This window comes from Manis javanica, chromosome 16 (assembly GCF_040802235.1).
Source record: "Manis javanica isolate MJ-LG chromosome 16, MJ_LKY, whole genome shotgun sequence".
Classification (NCBI taxonomy): Eukaryota; Metazoa; Chordata; class Mammalia; order Pholidota; family Manidae; genus Manis; species Manis javanica.
In genome coordinates this window covers 48,918,740-48,939,545 of record NC_133171.1, presented here as the reverse complement: position 1 = coordinate 48,939,545, position 20,806 = coordinate 48,918,740, and the positions used below count along the sequence as shown (strand labels likewise).

The following is a 20,806-nucleotide window of genomic DNA, read 5'->3' as shown; positions in this document are numbered from 1 at the left end:
GGAAACAATACAAGTGGCAAAGTGACTCATTCTCAGGTGAGGACAAGGTCTAGTAGGTCATAGCAACAGACACTATTAGGATACAAAGGTATGTGGTATTGATCAAATAATTACCTTATTGGTGTAATCAAACATCAAGTCTGTACAGCCAACAGAATAAGATCCATTTCCTCTAGGGATTTTAGTTTGGCCAAAGATTGCAGCAGCCATCAAAGCTTGTATTTTGTTGAGCCATGCTGAAAGACAGGTTAATATCATCTCAGTTGTCATCCATTACACCCCAGGCTTTATTTATTATACACCCCAGACATTTCAAGGAAATCACGTGTCTGCCCATAGTTTCTGGCCTCCTTCATTTCTATACCTCACTAGTAAAATACACAAATAATTATTGAGGGTGTGCTGTATGCAAAGTACTATGTGTGGGTATAAAGATAGAGGCAGGTATAGTCTTTCTCTCAAGACACTTGGGACTGTCACCTCCTAATACTTTCAGCCTTCCTCTTACCTTCTACTCCTATCCAGAGCATATGAAAGACCACTTCCAAAATCTGTTTCACCTAAAGTTGAACTTCATCTCACATTTTAGATCTGGGCTTACAACTTCCCATTGAGCATATCCACCTGATGTCCTTCCTATAGGAACATCAAAGCCAATGGTCAAAAATCAAAGTAAATGACCATCTCCCAAATCTCCCTCTTTATCCTCAAACCACATACATAGTCTGCAGCTCCAGAATTCCTTGTATCATGTAACCGGGTAGCATGTAAGCCAGAAATCTGGGAAACATCCTACTCCCCTACCTCTTCCTCACCAAATCCCTCCATCCAATCAAGAATCGATTTCTAACATGTGTTTTTAGCTTAGAACTCCCTCTCCCGTGCATCCTTGACCCTCTAGCTCAACTGTCTTATTTATATCTTCACTGTCTTTTGACCAGACAGTTGCCATCTCTGCTAACTGTCCTAGGATCTTGACCCCTTCAAATCATCCTTCACAAAGCTCTTGGAGTGATTTAAAGCAAAAATATCACCAGGAAACTCTTCTTATCCTTCAATGGCTTCCTATCACCAGGTAGTTTTTTCTTGAAGGGGGAATGTATTGGAATCTATCTGGAAGGCAGTTTGCAGGTGGTGTTTAAACCTACACATGCCTCCTTAAGCTCTTTCCCCTGCTATTTGAGGCACAAATGTAGTCTTATCCTTCTAGAGTTCTGGGGTTGAAATGTGTAGAGATTCACACATGCACAAGTTAAATTCCAGGTTCCTGGGCACGGTGAGAAGCATCCTCCAGGGTTTGGAGCCACTGCCTCACAGTCTTCTCCTGCTTTTACCAGGTGCTCCAGTCCTCCTGAGCTATGGGGCTGTTTGCACCTCTGCACCTTTGTAAGTTCCATTTCCAATGCTTGAAATCCCCATGGCAAACTCCTGCTCAACCTTTAGCATCTTGATCAGTTGTCAGATCTTCTCTGAAGCCTTCTCTGATCCTCCAGACAATCATTTATTTTTAGTATTAACTCAATTCCCTGTATATATTTTTATCATTCTTCCTATCATATTATATAAAAACTGTGTGTTTACAAACCCAATCTCCTCCTCTAGGCTATTTCTTAAAAGCCATATCCATGCCTTTGTATTACCAGATCTTAACACAATGTCTGGCTGGCACCTATCAGTGCTCAATAAATATTTGTGAAAATGAGCCAAACTAAGGTTTTCACTGCCACTGGTCTCTTGTTTCCATCGATGCCTTATGCTATCCGTTCCTTTTTTTGTATCATTAATATACACTTACATGAACAACATTGTGGTTACTAGATTCCCCCCATTATCAAATCCCCACCACATACCCCATTACAGTTACTGCCCATCAGCTTAGTAAGATGCTATAGAGTCACTACTTGTCCTCTCTGTGCTATACTGTCTTCCCCATGTCACTCTCTGCCACATTATGTGTGCTAATCATAATGGCCCTTATTCCCCTTCTCCCTCCCTTCCCATCCATCCTCCCCAGTTCTTATGCTCCACAGATGAGTGAAATCATTTGGTACTTGTCTTTCTTGGCCTGGCTTATTTCACTAAGCATAACACCCTCTAGCTCCATCCATGTTGTTGCAAATGGTAGGATTTGTTTTCTTCTTATGGCTGAATAATACTCCATTGTGTATATGTACCACATCTTCTTTATACATTCATCTAGTGATGGACACTTAAGTTACTTCCATTTCTTGGCTATTGTAAATAGTGCTGCGATAAACATAGGGGTGCATATGTCTTTTTCAAACTAGGAAACTGCACTCTTAGGGTAAATTCCTGGGAGTGGAATTCCTGGATCAAATGGTATTTCTATTTTTAGTTTTTTGAGGAACCTCCATACTGCTTCCCACAATGGCTCAACTAGTTTACATTCCCACCAGCAGTGTAGGAGGGTTCCCCTTTCTCCACATCCTTGCCAGCATTTGTTGTTCCTAGTCTTTTCTATGTTGGCCATCCTAAATGGCATGAGGTAATATCTCATTGTGGTTTTAATTTGCATTTCCCTGGTAATTAGCAATGTGGGGCATCTTTTCATGTGCCTGATGACCATCTGAATTTCTTCTTTGGAGAAGTGTCTGTTCATATCCTCTGTCCATTTTTTAATAGGGTTATTTGCTTTCTGGGTGTTGAGGCATGTGAGTTCTTTATATATTTTGGATGTTAACCCCTTCTTGGATTTGTCATTTACAAATATATTCTCCCATACTGTAGGATGCCTTTTTGTTCTGCTGATGGTGTCCTTTGCTGTACAGAAGCTTTTTAGCATAATGTGGTCTCATTTGTTCATTTTTTATTTTGTTTCCCTTGTCCGAAGAGATTTGTTCAGGAAAATGTTGCTTATGTTTATATTCAAAGCTATCCATCTTTTACGCTCCACTCTGGAAGCTTTTTCTCTCTCTGATGCTAAGACCTTCCAACACATCTGTGGTTTTACCTGTTCTTTCTAAACCCCAGTAAGTCCGTATTTAATTTCAAGATAGTGAGTCTATGGATTAAAATATCCAGTCTTTGCATTTTCTAGAATCAACTTACCCACTCCTTTCCCTCTATGGGGTGTGAGAGTTGGTTACCCTGCTAGACAGACTCTGCCACGAAGGCACCTAGAGCGATGTCAGTCATGGCACCTGCATCAGTATCATAGGGGATCACCCAGAAAGACTTTGAGTCATTAGGAGAAGCCCATTTACATCCTCCACACTGCTAACTAATGTGTGAAGCACCTCCAGTGATGAGCCTTTTGATTCATAAGGCCTTGCTGCTAAAGTTGGTCCATGGGCCAGCATCACTGGAGAAACCTTGGGGCTTGGAAATGCAGGATCTCAAGACTCATCCCAATTCTCCTGAATCAGAAAAGGTGTGGCTATTAAAGTTTAAGACCCACTGGACTAAGGTACCAGCCCATCTGGTCTGACACATGGGTCAGCAATTCATGGCCAAATGGTAGGAAGTAATTCCAAGGAAGGCAGAAGATGAGATGAATGGACCTTGGGTGTTGGAGCCAGGTGATCGTATTTTGTACGTAAGCTGTACCTCTTATAAGCCATATGCTCTGGCCTAAGCAATTTACTCCCCTCTCTTTTCCTTGTTTGTAAAGTGGGGATAAAAGCACCCGATCTGCCTGCAGGACCGTGGTAAGACTGAAGTGGTAATATAAGCACCGAGCACAGAATATGGTCCATAATAGGCAGCAGCTGATATTGTTTGTCTCTTACCTGGAGTAGATTAACTCCGGCTACCCAAATTCAAGCCCTTAAAGAAGTTTTAGCAGATCTAAACTAGACCATACCATTTTCCCTTCAGGTAGATGCAAAATCCAAGGAGGGGAAGAAAAGCAATTTTACTTATAAAGCTAACATTTAGGGTCTATTTAGAATTGCAAAAGGCTTTCTGTCCATTTAAGACTGTCCACAGAGCCAGTTTCATGGTGTAACAGGGAGATACCCAGTCCCAATGACCCAGGGGTGAGCTACCCCAGCCTTTCCCTCTGTGATGAGGGGCCTGTGCCCCCTCCCCCAGGCAGCCGTGATGTGATGTAGAGGGATTGAAGGGGGGGCTCTGGCTCGCAGAATTGGGTGAGGAGCCCCAGAGAACCCACAGCTGTCTTGGAGGTGCTACTTCTGGAACTGGGAGTTCAGTTCTAGAGCCATCAGAGGGTTCCAAGTGGCACAGGATTCTCCTTCTGAGATCTCAGCTCCATGAAGACCCTGAGAACCTTCTCCAATACCCTAAGAGTGCCCTGGTTATTATCTCTTGCTCTGCTGGAAATCCCCCTCACTCAGCACTCAGGAACCACCCATCCAGGTAAGGCTATAGGTCTGCTTATTCCAGGACACGCTTTTAGGAACAGCTGAGCTGACCCAGATTTGGGTATAGGTCTTCAGGGCCCTGTGGTTGGCCAGTGCCAGGGGGCTGTGGAGAAGGCTCACCAGCCTGCAGCTAACCCAGCCATGGCTCTGGAGTTCCTGCTCTCTGACAGTGTACCAGGCTCCTCATGAAGGAAGACACAGGGCGGAGGAAGGTCGAATGACCACGCTCTAAATGATACAGTTTTGTGGTATAGAACTTACATGTGTATGTCCCTTCCTATTTTCCTTCAGCTTGGTTTTAATAAGAACATTGGAACCTATGGTATACTATTCATTTTATTATATGTTTCTGGTGGTGTTTCATTTGTCAAGTATTACTGATATTTATTCCTAGGTTTGGAGGTGGATTGTATGCATGCTAGGAAAATTACATTCTCTTACATGGCTTATGCCCTCTACCAGCAAATAGGATTATCTCTAGCCCATACTTACAAACCTCTTACCTGCATAACCAATCATCCCATATATTCATTTAGTAAGAACAATATAAAGAATCATCTATTATTTTAATGTCTTACTTAATAAATTATTTCCAATAATTCAAAAATATGTATGTATTCATTTTTGAACATTTAGAATTAGTGGGACATTTGCCTCAATGCTGGAAATACAAATAATAGTGAAGCAAGGTCCTTGACCTCCAGTTTCTGCTAGTCCAGTAACAGCTTTCCAGTGATTTTCAAACAGAAGGGGATATAAAACATGTTTTGAAATACCTACCCTGTATTGATAAAATGTCCATGTCATAAATGTCTCCTAGGTGATAATTTGCTCATCATGTAAGAAGTAACCTGTTTTCAATCCATGGAAAAGGTAATGGGAAAATTAATTTAACTAGGCTGCAAGCTCCTTGAACTTGACTATAAGCTCTTTGATTTAGTCACTGTATCACTGATGCCTCTGCTAAGCAGAGGCTTATCCTGACATTGAATTAATGTACCTGTAGGACTTATGCCATTTCCTATGCAAATGTAGACATAAGCTACAGTCCCTCTCCTACTGATGTATTCATTTTCCCAACTACAAAGTAGGACAAAACTTATCTGTAAGGTGCTGGGTTATGAAAGATCTTTTGTAAATGGTACAGTAAAGAGTCACCCATCAAACCTGAACAACTAGATCCAGAATGCCTAGGCCTGTGGGTACAGATGGCATGACTTCATTCAGAAGCCACCTACACTGCTCACCTGTGGAACCTGGATAGCGACGTTCATGCACTGTGACATTCTGGGATTAGCAGAAATTCACAAAGGTTCAGAGCCAGTCTCCTGGCAGGAAAGGTCCTTAGTGATGGTAGGTACATCTGTCTAGAGATGACTGTCCCACTCCGGCCACCCCTCCTGGGCTCGCCTAACCCTTCCCTGCCTCTCCTTCCCTCCCCCCAACCAAAGGGAAGGAAGAGCAAGTGATGCGTGTCCATTCCCATCTGGAGCTCCTTGGCACCTGCTTGTCCTCGCGTCTTCTCAGCATTACATAGAGAAGATCGTTTCCTCCCCGACCCCAAGACCTTAAATTGCCACCTTCTCATGTCACTCATCCCTGCTACCCCGGGCTGCACCTGTTGAGCATGACACCTGCCTTTCCTTCACCTTCATGGGAGCAGGTATTGAGGTTGCCCCTGAGGGAACTCCTGGGGAGTTGTGTTCCTGCACTCGGGTGGGAGTGCGTTAGGGTGAGGGAGACGGGAGGGGGGTGGCGGCAGTGAGGACCTTCAGCATAGAGATGGCAGGCTGAGCCTCCAGTCTGTCTGGAAATGCCTCTTCCTGGTTCTGTCCCACAGTCATGAGATTGAAGAAGACAGGCACAGGCACATCCTCAGTTTCCGTTGGAATGAGGAGAAAGCTAGGGTCTCCTCTGCCCCAGGAGACCAGAGGGGCTCCGTGAGTATCTTCTTATAACATGTGGTTAGAAGTCCACCCATGCGACTTCCCTGGGGCCACTCTGTGCCTGGCAACAGATCAGTTGCTCAAGCCCGTGAACAAGTATACCTCTTACCTGAGGATTTAGCATGGACAACAGGACTGAGGTCTTGCCAGTCAAAAGGATGAACCAGGGTGAGGCAGCCGCAGAGGCAGACAAGCGCATGCAGTTTGGGTGGCGGCATCTTGGAAGCTGCACAGCGGTTTCAGTTTAACCTTCTTCAAGACAGATTATTAAAATTAAAAAATGCATTAAGAGCATTTAAATATGCTGAAAATCAGTGAGGTTAATGTATGAGTATCTGATTTTATATATTATAAGGGAAGAAGACAGTTGGAAGAAATGGAACATGCATTTTCTGGGCTGGGTTTTGATAAGCACTAGGGTGGCAAAATCCTTGGTAACAGTATTTTAAAGCATAGAAATTACTCTTTGGGGCAGTTATGTTAGGTGTCTGACCACTAATCCTCTAATTTTATAGTGGCCTCGTTTGGGTATAAAGAACAGCAATAAAATACAATAATTGTAACATCATATATCACAATCATAATGATATTCATAGGTACATAGTAAATATCCAATATGTTTTGGCTAATGCTTCCATAATAACTATAAAATGATCATATTGCTGCAGCTGCGGTTGTATTGGTGTTGATGTTATATTTTTGGTGATCTCTCTCACCCTACTACACTGCAAACTTCCCAAAGGCAGAGGTCAGATCTTACTTATTGTCCCCAGTGCCTAAGAGAGGGCCTGGCATGCCGTTGGTGTTGAATAAATGTTTGTAGAATCCATGAATGTATGTTTGTAGTGCAATAAACACAGTATCAGGCTCATGATAATAACGGATGATTTTTAAATTGGGCTCTATGGTAACATCTTATTAGCAAAAACTATCTTGTATTTGTGGATAGCCTTTCCCCTTTATAATTCCTCCACCCAATTTTTTGGGGTGAAGGAAATGGTCCAAAGTCATGAGCATCTCACTTGTATTTTGGCAATGACCTCTCACTGGTCTCCCTGCTTTTGCCCTTGCACTGCTAGTCTATCCCCCACACGGCAGCGGGAGTGATCATATCACCCCTCTGCTCAAGACCCCCACACGGCTTCAGATCACACACAGCAAAAGGCACAGATCCCAAAGTAACCTAGAAGGTTTGACACAGGCTGCACTCGCCTGACTCGCAGTTCTGCTCCAGCCCCGCGTGCACCCTCACTGCAGCCACACTTGCATCCTTGTCATTCACCAAACCTACCAGGTGCTCCCCACCCTGCCTTGGGATCTCTACACATGTCCTTTCTTCCAGGGAGGCCCTCTGCCCTGCTACCCAGCTGACTGGCTCCCTCATTCCCAGGTTTTTGCTTCCATGCAACCTTCTCAGTGAGGCTTTCCCTGATCAATTTAAAATTACAATCCAACCCCCTTCTCCACACCAACATATGTCCTACTCCCCCACTCACCACTTAATTTTTTCTCCATAATACCTACCACCAGCTAATATGTTCTGGACATTATCTGTTAATAGTCTATCTTGCTGCACTAGGAAGTCAGTTCTGTGAGCATAGGGAATTTTGACTGTTTTATAACCCCTGCTGTATTCCTAGGACCTAGAATAGTGCTTGGCACACAGTAGGCACTCAATAAATGACAACTAATGGAACAAATTGTGAATCCTAGTAGTTTCCAGCACATATGGTCATGGACACAAATGGAGCAAGTTTAATGACCCATGTGTGTGTCTGTCCCACCGTGTGTAGTTAGTATCAGTGGGTACTAACTAGACAGCACAGTTTTCCTACAGGAGGCTATAAACATGGACCAGTGGCGCATTAGAGCTCCTGAATACCTGTGTGCCCCCCTACATTCCTGGCCTCCCTTGCAGCTGGATTAGAGGCATGGGACTGATTTCTGGTAAATGGAAATTGAATGGAAGTGATCTAGGACACATGAGAGTAGTGTGTCTTCTCCATCCCTTCCCTTCCCTTATGCAGCAAACTTAGAAGTTAGCTATATGTGGTATCTCAAGATAGAGAAAGTCTGGACCCCTAGTCACTGAAAAATGAGGAGACCCCCTGCCAATTTATATGGCCTTTCATGAGCAGGAACAAACCTTTGTTGTGTTCAGCCACTGGAATTTCCAGGTAAAGTTATGTATTATGGCTGCCCAGCATGGCCTATCCTAACCAAGTTCAAATCTGCAGTCATTCAGTCACAGGTAATTACTAAGCAAATACTATGTACCCTCTGCTATGTCAACAATTGTGATAAGTACCAGAGAACTGGACACAATCCCTGCTCTAAAAGAGCTTACAGTGGGGATCCAGAGACAAAGCCAACACATATAATACAGAAAGAAAGCAAATTACAGGGACATTTAAAAATTCTTAAATGATACAGTACAAATTCTCAGGGCAACAGGAATTCAAAGAGAAAGATTTCAGAGGAGACAGGGCTGTATCAAGGTCAACTCTGAAAACATAAGCTGAAAACCCAAATAGGTAGCTGGGGAAATTGTCACTGGAGCACTAAGCTTCTTGGACTACTTGTAGAGTAACTGTGATTCCTTTTTCGACATCTTTTTTCTTTGCATCAAAACATATGCGTAGTGTTTTGGTTGGTTTTATTTTATATTCATAAAAATTGTATTATAAAGTTAACACATGATTTCAAAAATTCAAACATGACAGAATAAGGTAAATAAAACACTGAGTTGTCTCTTCACTGATAACCACTTGTTAAAAGGTATTTTCCCCAAGTGTATTTCTATGTTTTAATATATGCACACGTACACAATACAGACATGTATAAACACACACATATAAACAAACATATACATATATATGAATATACAGTTTTAAAATTTGTTTACAAAACTTCATACTATTCATTTACATTTCAAGTAACACTTTTGATGTGTGGTAGATACCTTTTCATATGAGAACATAGCACTATAAATTTGTCTTTTTATTTTATAAAGGTACTTAGGGGTTGCTCCAAAAAAATTTGTTAACTAAATGAGTAATAATATCACCAACCTTTGAAAACTTGTTACGTGCCAAACATATTTCACAGTTTCTAGCACATGTTGTCTCATTCAAACATCACCAAAACAACCTGTTCTATTGAGGAGGAAGTGGAGGCAAATAGAGTTTAATCAACTTGTCCTAAACACATAGCTAGCTAGTGCCGGAAGCGGGCCTTGAACCCAGGATGTCAGAGTCTCTGCTTTTAGCCACAACATAGTACATTTGTGTAGCATCAGTTTCTTCCCATTCACTCTAAAACTATGATCTTCTAAAGTTAATGAACAGAACAATTATTTTAATGATGTTCATGTGTTCAGTAACTTCCTGGCTGGAGAAGATGAATTAATAAAGAGTTAGAAATTGTTCTCTGTCTCATTGTTCCTGCCCAAATTTGCATTTGGAGCAGCATGCTAAAACCCTGGAAAATGCCGAGTGGTGTGTATGAATCCAGAGAAATAGCTACTGAGTTATAAATAAGCAAGAGAAGAAGTTAAACTAAAGTCAGGCTCTGTGCTCGCCGGCTTCTACCATTACCCCTCTTACACTTGCACGACTTGGTGTTTTACCAAACAACATTATCCACAGAAAGTATTTACAAGGATGTGTGCACACGGCTTTGGAAAAGTCTACCCCTGGTATTTACAGCCTATGACTGATTGAGGGGAATGTCACTCAACCCATTTGGAAAAATCACTTGAGGTAAAGATGAGAAAAAAGGAAGACAAAGTGAAACACAAGATGATCAACAGCGATTTTTAGGACCATTGCACACCACAGAAGGTGAGCTTGCCCGCAGCTCCTTGGCATTCATCACATCTTCCCTATTGGTAACCTCAGGACGAGTCAGAGGCAGCCAACTGCCGGTCTTCCCCAAGTCTGCTGAGCAGCAACGTGGTGCTCTGACCTCCCTGTGTTTCCTACCAGACCAGCGCCAGGGCCACACCTTCAGTCCTCACAGGGCAGCAAGGCAGAGTTCAAGCCAGGTGAAACAGCACGCTAGCATCCCCTGCCTGATCTCTGCAAGCTGCTAAGGCTCTTGGGGAACCTTTGCACATACTAATTCCTGAGGCCCATCCCAGACCTACTGACTCAGTCTTCAGAAGGTAGGTCCAGGCATCTGTATTTTAGCTCCCCGGGGATTTGGACACAGCCAACTGAAGAAGGTAGTGTTTGGACGCCGCTGCACCAGAACAATGAGAATACTACTTGTTTAGACGGTGTTCACCTCCCTGTCATATGCTTTATCTGATCTCAACCTCAAAGTAATAAGCCTCTAAATTATCTGATGAATGGCTGACGCATTCATTCACTTATACATGTATTTGCTTACTCAATTTTAATGATGCTTATGTGTCAATCACTATGTTTGGGATAAAGGGACTTTTAAGGTAGATTTGATTTTTGTCTTCAGAATCTCCAGTGGGTAGAGAGGCTTTCAAACATTCATAATAAATATGGTAAAAAATTACTCACAAATGTAGCAGGAATAAGTGTCTAGTGGATAGAGCAGAGAAGAAAATTTTCGCACCTTCATTTTTCATTTTGGGGAATGAAGAGGCACATCACAGGAAGGCTCTGCAAGCTGCCTGAGGTCACACAGTGAGCCCTGGGTATCAGGACCAGATGGCAGGCTTTTCTCCTTTTACCCCAGTGCACTGAGTGATAGAAGGACCCAAATGGGGTTCCTCTCCTCTCTCTACCTTCCCAGTGCCACCAAATGCATTGCCTTCCCCCCTGCCTCTGGCTGGTGTGCTGTGTAGGATGGAAAGACATGCCCAGAGTGGCCTCAGCTGATGGCAAGACCACTGTGTCTGAAGCAGTGGGCAACCATCAGCACAGTTTCCCTGCAGTCAGGAAAAGAGGCCTTCTCTGGTCCTGGCTTCTCATGGGCACCAAAGGAGAAGGCAGAGGCGCACCTGTCTGAGTACAGTTAGACCGTGGGGCCATAGCCGCACCACAGGCTGCCTCCTATTGGCTTGGGCAGCATCCATGCATGCCTCTATTTGGGCACTTTCCACCCCCTGCCGCCACACTCTGTTAACAGAATTGCTTTGTCCAGCAGCTTCCAGGGAAAAGATTGGTTTCATTTGTCTTTTATTATTACCACTTAATAAAGAGCCTGTCATAGAGCAAAGACTAGTAAATGCTTCTTGAATAAGGATAGAGGATCCTGTCTTCTTTTTGGCGTGGGTTAACAGGTGGGCCAGAAACACATTCTCAGGTGATTTCCACTGACGTTGGCATGCCTTGACTGCCTGGGCTCTATTGCCTGCAGCCCCACTGCATGGGTCTGAACCCCAACCTTGACACTAGTACTGTGACCTTCTGCAACTACAGAAACCTTTGGTACCTTATACCCTCCCTTGTAAAATGGAGCCAAGGATGATAGTGATATTAACTCAGGGTTAAATGATAAATATAAGGAAAGCAATGTTTTTGCATGGAGCTAAGTGCAAACATTAACATACTCATTTTGCTTTCCTAGCATCCTGCATTGCCCAAAAGGAAGTAATTGCTCAGTAAATGTTAACTAAAGCAAAGCTAAGGTGTCAATCAAGACCTTGAGGGAGGAACAGGAAGACTTCTTTGCTGGTTGAAATCACTCTGTGGTCATCACCCCCTTTGGCCATAGGCGGCTCTGCTGAATAGATCTTACATGTTGCATAAAGGGCTCTAGCTTTTCCTGAAGTACCATAATGAGCATTTCTTCTACATTTCTTGGGGAACTTTGTGTTCACTGCCCTTCCTCCCCTTTGCAGGCTGCTAGTGCCCTGGTAATGTCTGAGACACCCCTGTGGTCTACCACCATGGCCTGCCTGTCAAAACTTTATCAAATGAGCCACACCGTCAGCTCCTTCCTAGGCTTCTCAAGGTAACAGTTCCCTAAGTGAAAAACTGCTAAGAGGTACTGGGTGTCCATGGGCCTTTCCTCATCAGCTTCCAAATCACAGCTCTTTCTTTTAACTAAGGTCCCTTGGAGGCATCTTATCAAAGCCCCTGAACATTTACTCTAAAGGAAAGAATCATATGTCATTGGGAAGAACTGCTTTGGAAAAAAAGGGCCCTTAATGTCCTCCAAACGAGATCCCGTGGGTGGTAACCCACTCTCGCTACCCAAGCACCCTCTGGCTGCCCAGCTTCAGACAAGAATGTGTGAGGTTGCACTCTCTCATCAGCACTGTAATAAAGAGACAGTCTATAAATTAGGAGCTGGAGTTGCTCAGAGTATGGTGGGGATGTCACTACTGTGCTTCGGGCAGATAGGTCATAAACAATACTTACAGAGGAAACAGTTCTGTTTTTAGTGACACCTCATGTGAAAACAAAAATGGGAAGATTCTCCTTTTCTGAAATAAACACTTCTCTATATTTGGGGAAACACAAACCAGTCCTCTTTCAGGAGGTTAAACAGTGAAACAGGAAGTTTCAGGTAAGAAAACCCTTTGAAACTAAACCACCAGGGTTTGGACAAAAGTCTGAAGAAAAAAAGAGAGAAGATTTTGATACCCATTTTTAAATGTTTTACATTTTCTAAAAACCCAAATGAGAACTCCTCGGCCAGGAAGGAGATTTGATGAACTGTGCTCCTGGAAGTGTTAACCGGTTCCTGATTAACCGATCACAGGTATCTGGGGACACACTGCAAGGCTGGTTTTTCCAACATCTCCACGGGTTGATTTTAGTTTGGTTTTGCTTTAATATTAACAGAAACTCCCAAAGATAAGCAAAGAGGCATCTTGACTATACATACAGCTCAGACCTTCTGAATCCAAACTTGACTACTGGACTAGTTAAGACATTTAAAAAGGTGAGATGAGGCATAAATAATTATCTTTTATGGGGCACGTACTATGTGCCAGCACTGTCTCATTAGGCAGGTGTTACAACTTCCATTTATGGTTAAAAGCCCGCAGGCTTTGAAAGATTGGCTGGCTGACTCATATGACTGATGGGTTTCAGAGGCTTAATCAAGAAGTTCAATTCTCGGGGCTATATGAGAAAAAACTGTCAGTATATATGCCCTTGTGTTTTTTTAAATATATACATTTCTATACAAATAGAAAACTAGTCTAAATGAATATAAAGTCAGGATGTTATCTGGTTATATTTAAGTGGTAGGATTACAGATGGTTTCAGTTCTCTTTTTTCAACATGTGCTTTTCATATTTGTCAACAATGAAAACATATTACTTGAGAAGGAAAAAAAGAAAAAAAGAGAAACCCTTAGCTTTCTCCTTGGGCAACCGAATCTAAATAAGTGGCTTCTTGTCAGGAAGAAGCTGGACCCTTAGAGATTTTAGGTTCAATTCAGAGGCAATATTGGGCTTGAGGCTTTGCTTTGGAGCAATCATCCTGGAGAGAGGTAGACTTCATTTCAGTTTGAAAGTTTGGGGTGGGCGTCATTCCTGAAAAACTCAGGTTTTGTGGTTATTACAGTTTCAAATATGCACCCCTGGGCCAGGGTTTGTACTAGGCTTTTAAGGTGGGGGAAAGTGTAGCACAGAGCCCAACACACCAACTCTCGGTGAATGTTCCTTTCCCATTTTCACCAGGAACCAGCTTAGCTCCATTGGGAGCAAAGTATATCAGACTCTAGAGATGACATTCCAAGAAAGGGAAGAGCCAGTGCTCTGGAAGTTGGCACTTCCATCCTGCTGACTTGCCAAGGTGGCGTCAGTAGTTGAGGTTTGGATTCCATCCAGTTTCCCATCCTCTGTACCACTGACATTTTGGGCAGGTAATCATTTGTTGTGCAAGCTGTCCTGTCCATTACAGTTTGTGTAGCAGCATCTCTGGTCTCTACTCACCAGATGCCAGTAGCAGTTGCACCCACTCCCACTCCCACCCCCACCCCTGCTCAGTTGTGACAAAAACATCTCCTGACATTGCCATGTGTCCCCGGTGAGTAAAATTGCCCCCAGATGAGAGCCACTGGGCTACATAAAGAGCAAGTGGGAATAGGCAGGAGTCTACTTTACTTAGAGATGTGAAAAAAGATGCACTCAGAATGAGAACAGTGTTGAAAACCATCCACGTTTAAGATAACTGTAACCATGAGCCCTCTCGCCAAGCGGTAGGTCCATTTGACAGTAGACACAGGGTTGGTCTGTTAAGTTTACAAAGATATGTGAATTCTTCATTCGTGTATTCAACTTGTGATATGTGTGCATCACTGCACTTGCCTTTTGTGTTATTCTCCAGTTCTCTAGCTGGAGATCTTCCATGATGAGGCCCTTGTTAGTCTCCCCAGGCAGAAGCACCTGCTCCTCCCTGCAGTGCCCACATCTCATTCCTCTCTTAGGTGCTTGCTTTTTCCACAATGTATTGTACCACAACAACCTATACACCAGATCACCTACTGACCCACCTGTCCATTCAAACATTTACTAAGCACATCCATGTGCCAAGTGTCAAGCGCTAAATGTCCGGCTGGCTTCTACTGTAAGCACACTGACCCTCATGAAGGCAAATGATGCAGCCAGGGCTCCGATGCCATGGAAAGATGTTTGTCTGGATGAATTTATTTGGAATATTTTAATCAGAAAAATCTGGAAATGAATTGATACATACCTGAGTTTTATGCTTTTTGGCCTAGCATTGTCTTGATCTTGAATTACATGTAGAGGATGAGGACACTATAGTATTTGCAGCACTTGCAGCTTCTAAAGATCTTAATTCTACTTTGGCTAAGTGCTGAGGAGGCATGGAGAGAGGGTGTTTTTTTTTAAACTCAAGTTGGAGTTTGAGATGTTTTGGTAGAAGTGTGTTCAGTGCAGGCACAAAGGAGAATGGTCAGTTCCGGGGGTGGGTGATGCTGGAAGGTACGGGAAGGCCCCAGGAAGAGATTGTACTGGAGCTGACGAGAAAGAGGAAGAGCATTAGCTCACTGACTGGGGCTGATGGGGAGAAGAAGGAAAGCATTTCACACAGAGGAAACTACAACTGAATGCAGCCTGGGCATCAGGAAGGTGGTGGGAGATGTTAGGAGGTTCGAGACAAGAGCAGAGGCCAGAACACAGGGACCCTTGCAAGCAGTACATTGGAGTGTGGACTTTGTTCCCCAGGGAGTGGTATTCCCACCGCACCGAGCAGCAAAGCCTTCTGCCTAGCAGATGTGCAACGAACCTCTGCTGATTAACACAGGACTGACTTCGGCACTGCAGCATGGTGTCTGAGTGCCCTGAGTCCAGGACGTGAGCATGTGTGTGCATGTGTGTTTGGGGGACCACAGCGGATGTCAAGTTCAGGAGTCTGGAGCTTCCCCCTGTTCACTGAACACAGCTGTGTCCACGGGCTGCAGTTCCACCGTACTTGCAGGCTAGTGATTCACAGCAACCCCTTCTTCACGCCTTAGCTCATCTCTAGCCATTAGGTTAAAGCCTCTGTCTTTAAATTGATCAGAAAATACTCTCCTTACACTGCCCTCCTATTCCCCACAACTGAAGATCTGGAAACATTCTTCTCCGAGGAAAACAGAGAACAGCAGGATTACTCTTTCTCTGGGAGCTCTTCTCTTTGCCTTCCACTCAATTCCAGACCCAAACTCACCCCCTCCTCTCCATAAGCAGTTCTCATTCCCAGGCTCCAGCCTCATTCCTCCCGAGTCAAGAGGTTGGTGATCTCCTTGAGGGCAAAGTCAGCCTCCCCCAGTGCCTCCTCAGGACCTATAACCGTGCACACTTTACACTGTTACTTTGCATTTAATTCATGTGTCACTTGTTAACATTTAAAATCTTCTCTTATCCATTTTCTTTCCCCAGATAGATTGAAGCTGCTCCTGAAAAACGTCCAATACCTTTCATCTTTTAAAACTTCTCAAGGTTCTATGCACCTGGAGGTTTCTTACCAATACATTCCTCTAGTTTTTTATCTATTTCTCTAGCTTTATTTCTTAGGTAGGCTGTTTTATGTGATTTTATTATCATTTCACTATGATTGACTCCTCTACGAAAGTATGATACATTTTAGATAAATATGACCAAACATTTCCCATGACACTGCAATGAAAACAGCACTTCTTGATTTTCTGAGCAAAGAACTATTATAATCAGCCACAAGTCCCTGGGTTTCTTGGACCCTGGCATCTTCAATTTTCTGATGGTTATGGAGATGTCTGAGAGCATTATCGAGGAGGCTTCTCCTTGATAACACAGAGGAGTGATTCCTAAGAATCTTTTAGCTCACAAAGTTCTCTTTCCAGAGAAGAGTGGCTTTTTCTCAACGAGGAGATTTCAAATGCATTTACATTTGAAAACTAGGACCCTTGGAAAGTCTAATATTAACTTTGAACTTTTCTCTTAGTGCTGGAAGATCCCAGAGGACAACATTAAAACCTGTGATATAGCAGTCTTCATAATTATAATGCAAGAGAAGTCATGACTACGCCTACCAGCCAATGCAAAACTGTCACTGAGAAAGACGTAACTGCCCGAACAGAGCAATAACTGGTGAGCAAAAAGCCAGGGAACACAGGACTTTCCTATTCTGTAACACTGCAAAATTTACCAAAACAAAGTAGAGGGGGTATAAATAGTTACCCTGATTTTGGAAGGTAATTTGACAAATCTTTGACAAGTCTATATCCTTTGACCTTTTTTGATACATTTCTGACATCAGTACACACAAAAATCTTGCCAACGGGGAAGAAAAACTCTAAAAGAGTAATGCACAACGATGTTTACTCCAGCTCTGTTTATATGAACCACCACACGTGCACATACAGAAACCCTACAGATGTACAACAGCAAAGGAATATCATCAATGGGATTTCATTCCGTTTTTAACATGGTATTTACAAAACCATGTCTTAGGACATTACCCTTTGCTTTGGCTTGTCGTTTGATTCAAAAAGGGAAATGACATTCATTATGTCTTAGGGCACTATTCACAATGCAATTTTATTGAAAAAAGATTGTAAAATTACCACGTAAAAAAAATCACACTAAAAAGGCTATTAATAAAAATGATAGAATTATGGGTGTTTTTGCCATACTTTTTGTTTTAAAAAATAAAATGTATTGCCTTACTACTAATAAATAATGTTAAAGGCTATTTACGATGAGATTGTATGACCATGAACATTAAACATTGTTATGTTTAATATTAAATAAGATGTTATATAGAGAATCATCCATGATCCTAGATACAGAAAAGAAAAAAAAGGAGAAGGGTCGGAATGGGGAGGAAGAGACGAGCAAGAAGAAGGAAAACAAATAAAAAGAAATAAATATTTACAAAGTTTTTCTTATGTGGAGAGTTTATAAAGCTAGAAACTCAAGGTAATTTTTTATCCTTCATTTTACTTTGATCTTTTTCAGTATTTTAGAAGTCAATATTTTTAAAAATAGTAAAACCTGAAATTCGTTTTCTTCCATTTTGGCTCCTTGACTGCTGCTACAGAACATATCATTCTGGCCGAGCAAGAACTTCCAGGGGAAGTTCAGAGAGCACATTCTATTTAAATCCATTTAAAAGTTGCTATGACCTTTTTGCCTTTCTTCTATGGATTGCATGTCTGCCCCCGAAACCCTGACTTCCTTCTTGCTCCTGAGTTCTCAGCTGAGGTCGCCATGTGACACCATGACCTCTGTGAACCCCGTTTCCCCCCGTCTATTACGTCGATTACTCTACTGATGGTAGAGTCTCATCAGGCGTCATTTCCCTTTTTGAATCAAACGACAAGCCAAAGCAAAAGGTAAAATGTGAGCCCTCAAGTCCAGAATTTCTGTCAAAAGCAGATGAATAAGCCTAAGTAAAACCCAGTGCCGCCAAGAGATTAGGGAATGTGCCTTAACTTTTTTTTCTGTTCTTGGTAAAGAAAAAGAAACTGCTTTTTCACAAGTACCCGTACTCTCTTTGTCAAATTCTTTCTGATGAATTTCTGGAATGGGGGAATATGGCAGGCAAAACAATGACAGTCCCCTGTCCCCCACAAAGAGTATGCACATCCTAATCCCCAAAACCTGTGATATGTTGTTACCTGGTAAAGGGGAATTGATGGTTGAAGACGGAATTAAGGTTGCTAATTGGTGGATTTTAAAATGGGGAGATTATCCAGGTGGGCCCAATGCAGTCACAAAGATCTGAAAGTGGCAGAGGGGGGCAGAAAACGAACACAGATGATGAGATTGAGAAGACCCCAACCCACCAGGCCAGGCTTTGAAGCCTGAGGAAGGGGACCATGGGCCTAGCAATATGAGTGGCCTGTACAAGCTGGAGAAGGTAAGGAGACAGATTTTCGCCTGGACCCTCCAGAAAGGAGTGCAAACTTAAAGACACCTTGATTTTATCTCAGTGAGGCTGGGTTAGACTTCTGACCACAAAACTCTAAGGTAATAAATAATAAATTTGTTATTTTAAGCCAATAGATATTTGATAAATTGTCACAATAGCAGTAGAAAACTAATACAGAGCATCTAAAATTATAGAATGAGACCAGAGAGCAAAAGGGTCAGTTTACTTTCAACTGTGGTCAGAGCGAGTGGTTTAAATATCTCAAATTTGACCCAATACCAAACTGAATATTTGGAGAAGATAAAATCTGCTTTGGATATTTTACAAAAAGAGAAGGCAGGAGATTGTCAATCTTCCAGCCCTGATTTCCAAGCAACTTATTACTTTTATTGCAGTGTCTTTTGTTATTTTACATTAGTGTCACATATATATACACACACACACACATATTCATTGTTTAAAAGTTCAAAAATTATGGGAGGGTATAACTCTGAAAGTCCAAATTCTCTGTAACTTAATACCATTCTGTCCCCTGCTCAGGAACTAGTGAGAACTGCTGGTCCTACTTAGATATATATAAGTGACCTCATATATTTTTCTATGGGTAATAGTTTTAAAGCCACTATACCTTTGTTCGATAAGGGAACAATATTTTCTTCATTCTGAAACAGGCTAAATGCACTAGCACATGATCTTTCAGCAATGATTTTCAACTGGGGCAAGAAGATATTTGGCAATGTCTGAGACACCTTTAGTTGTCGCAAGGGACAGGGGACCGCTACAGGCATCTGGTGGGTACAAGCCAGGAATGTTGTTAACATCATACAGTGCATAGGACAGCCACCCGCCCCCAGCATAGAAGGCCTGCCCCAAATGTCAGTAATCCTGAGACTGAGGAACCCTGGTCTAAACGGATGCTGGGCAAGCCATATCCTTATTAGTAAGGAAGAAAAACTTATTTCATTCTGAAACAGGCTATAGGGGGGCAGATACTTGGTCAATGCAAGGAAGATGTTTAGAGAGAGTACGGAATGTGGTTTAACTGGTAGGGAATGTGCCTATAACTGGAAACTGGTATTCCAGACCAGGTAAGCCAATTTAGAGAGTTCTTGTTCTTGAAAAGGTCAAACACTGCTAACTGGTCCCCTGCCGGGGCTGCTGAAAACAGGATGGGTGCTTGGATTGTGGTGGACTCTGAGATTCCATCTTTATCTAAGGTACGTGATGCCTTCTGTAAGCATCAGCAAAAATTTCCTGCTTCATACTTGCTAATACCAAAACTAGGAAAGAACAGCAGCAGACTCACAGAACCCAAGAATGGACTAACAGTGACCAAAGGGAAAGGGACTAGGGAGGATGGGTAGGAAGGGAGGGATAAGTGGGGGGAAAGAAAGGGGGCATTATGATTAGCATGTATAATGTGGGGGGGGCAAGGAGAGGGCTGTACAACACAGAGAAGACAAGTAGTGATTCTACAGCATCTTACTACGCTGATGGACAGTGACTATAATTGGGGGGGCTTAGTGATGGGGGGAGTCTAGTAAACATAATGTTCCTCGTGTAATTGCAGCTTAATGATACCAAAAAAAAACTAGGAAAGAGAAAAGATAATACCTAATCTACTAATTTTTTTTTCCTACCATATTAACTAATGGAATCAAAGCTTAATCTGGACATTATCTCAGATGTATAACATTCAAGTGCCTTCTGCATGAGTGTCTAAAGCCTCTTATCTTGGGCTCAGCAGATACAACTCTTATGTAATCATTTCACAACCTAAGAGAAAAGAGAGTTGGGCACCCTGTATGACTGCCCTTATGGAGCAGGGTGGGGTGCAGACACAATGTTCTAAAGCACCAGAAAAGCCTTTCAACATTCCAAAGATATTTTAAGTGCTTCCTTTTTCTTCAGGGAAATGCTGGAGAGATATTGTCTAAAAGCCCCACCACACACACACCCCTGGAGACTCAAACAGAGAGAACAGTGGTGGGAGGCCTGGCTGAAAAGGTTCTAGAACCTAGGCTCTAGAGAAGGGAGAAAAAAAAAAAAAGAAAAGATAGGGTGAAAAAGCAAAATAAGAAGCAGTCGCCTATTGTGGAAGTAATTTAATAAACAGCCATTGCCATCTATAAGTACAAGTACTTACCAGCTGCCAGTAAAATAAAATTGACTTTACTCACATTTTGAATGTGGGAACTCTTCTGCATCCAGTTGGGTGTTG

The 20,806-nt window shown here is 42.6% G+C and overlaps 1 protein-coding gene across 8 annotated transcripts in view; it reads right to left on the bottom strand.

The window, feature by feature from the left end:
• Positions 1-20,806, bottom strand: part of LOC108384816 (platelet-activating factor acetylhydrolase) — a 38,738-nt gene that overhangs the window by 12,692 nt on the left and 5,240 nt on the right. For 5 of the 8 annotated variants that reach the window (XM_037005777.2, XM_037005824.2, XM_037005797.2 and 2 more), the window contains exons 2-3: positions 6,399-6,541; positions 115-236 (exon numbers count right to left, since the gene is read on the bottom strand). In XM_037005777.2, coding sequence (XP_036861672.2) covers positions 115-236; positions 6,399-6,507 — 231 coding nt within the window. In that variant the 5' untranslated portion in view covers positions 6,508-6,541. Of the gene's footprint in view, positions 1-114; positions 237-6,398; positions 6,542-20,765; positions 20,787-20,806 lie in introns of those variants that run through there. The other 3 variants (XM_017642009.3, XM_037005788.2, XM_037005832.2) reach the window with 3 other exon arrangements.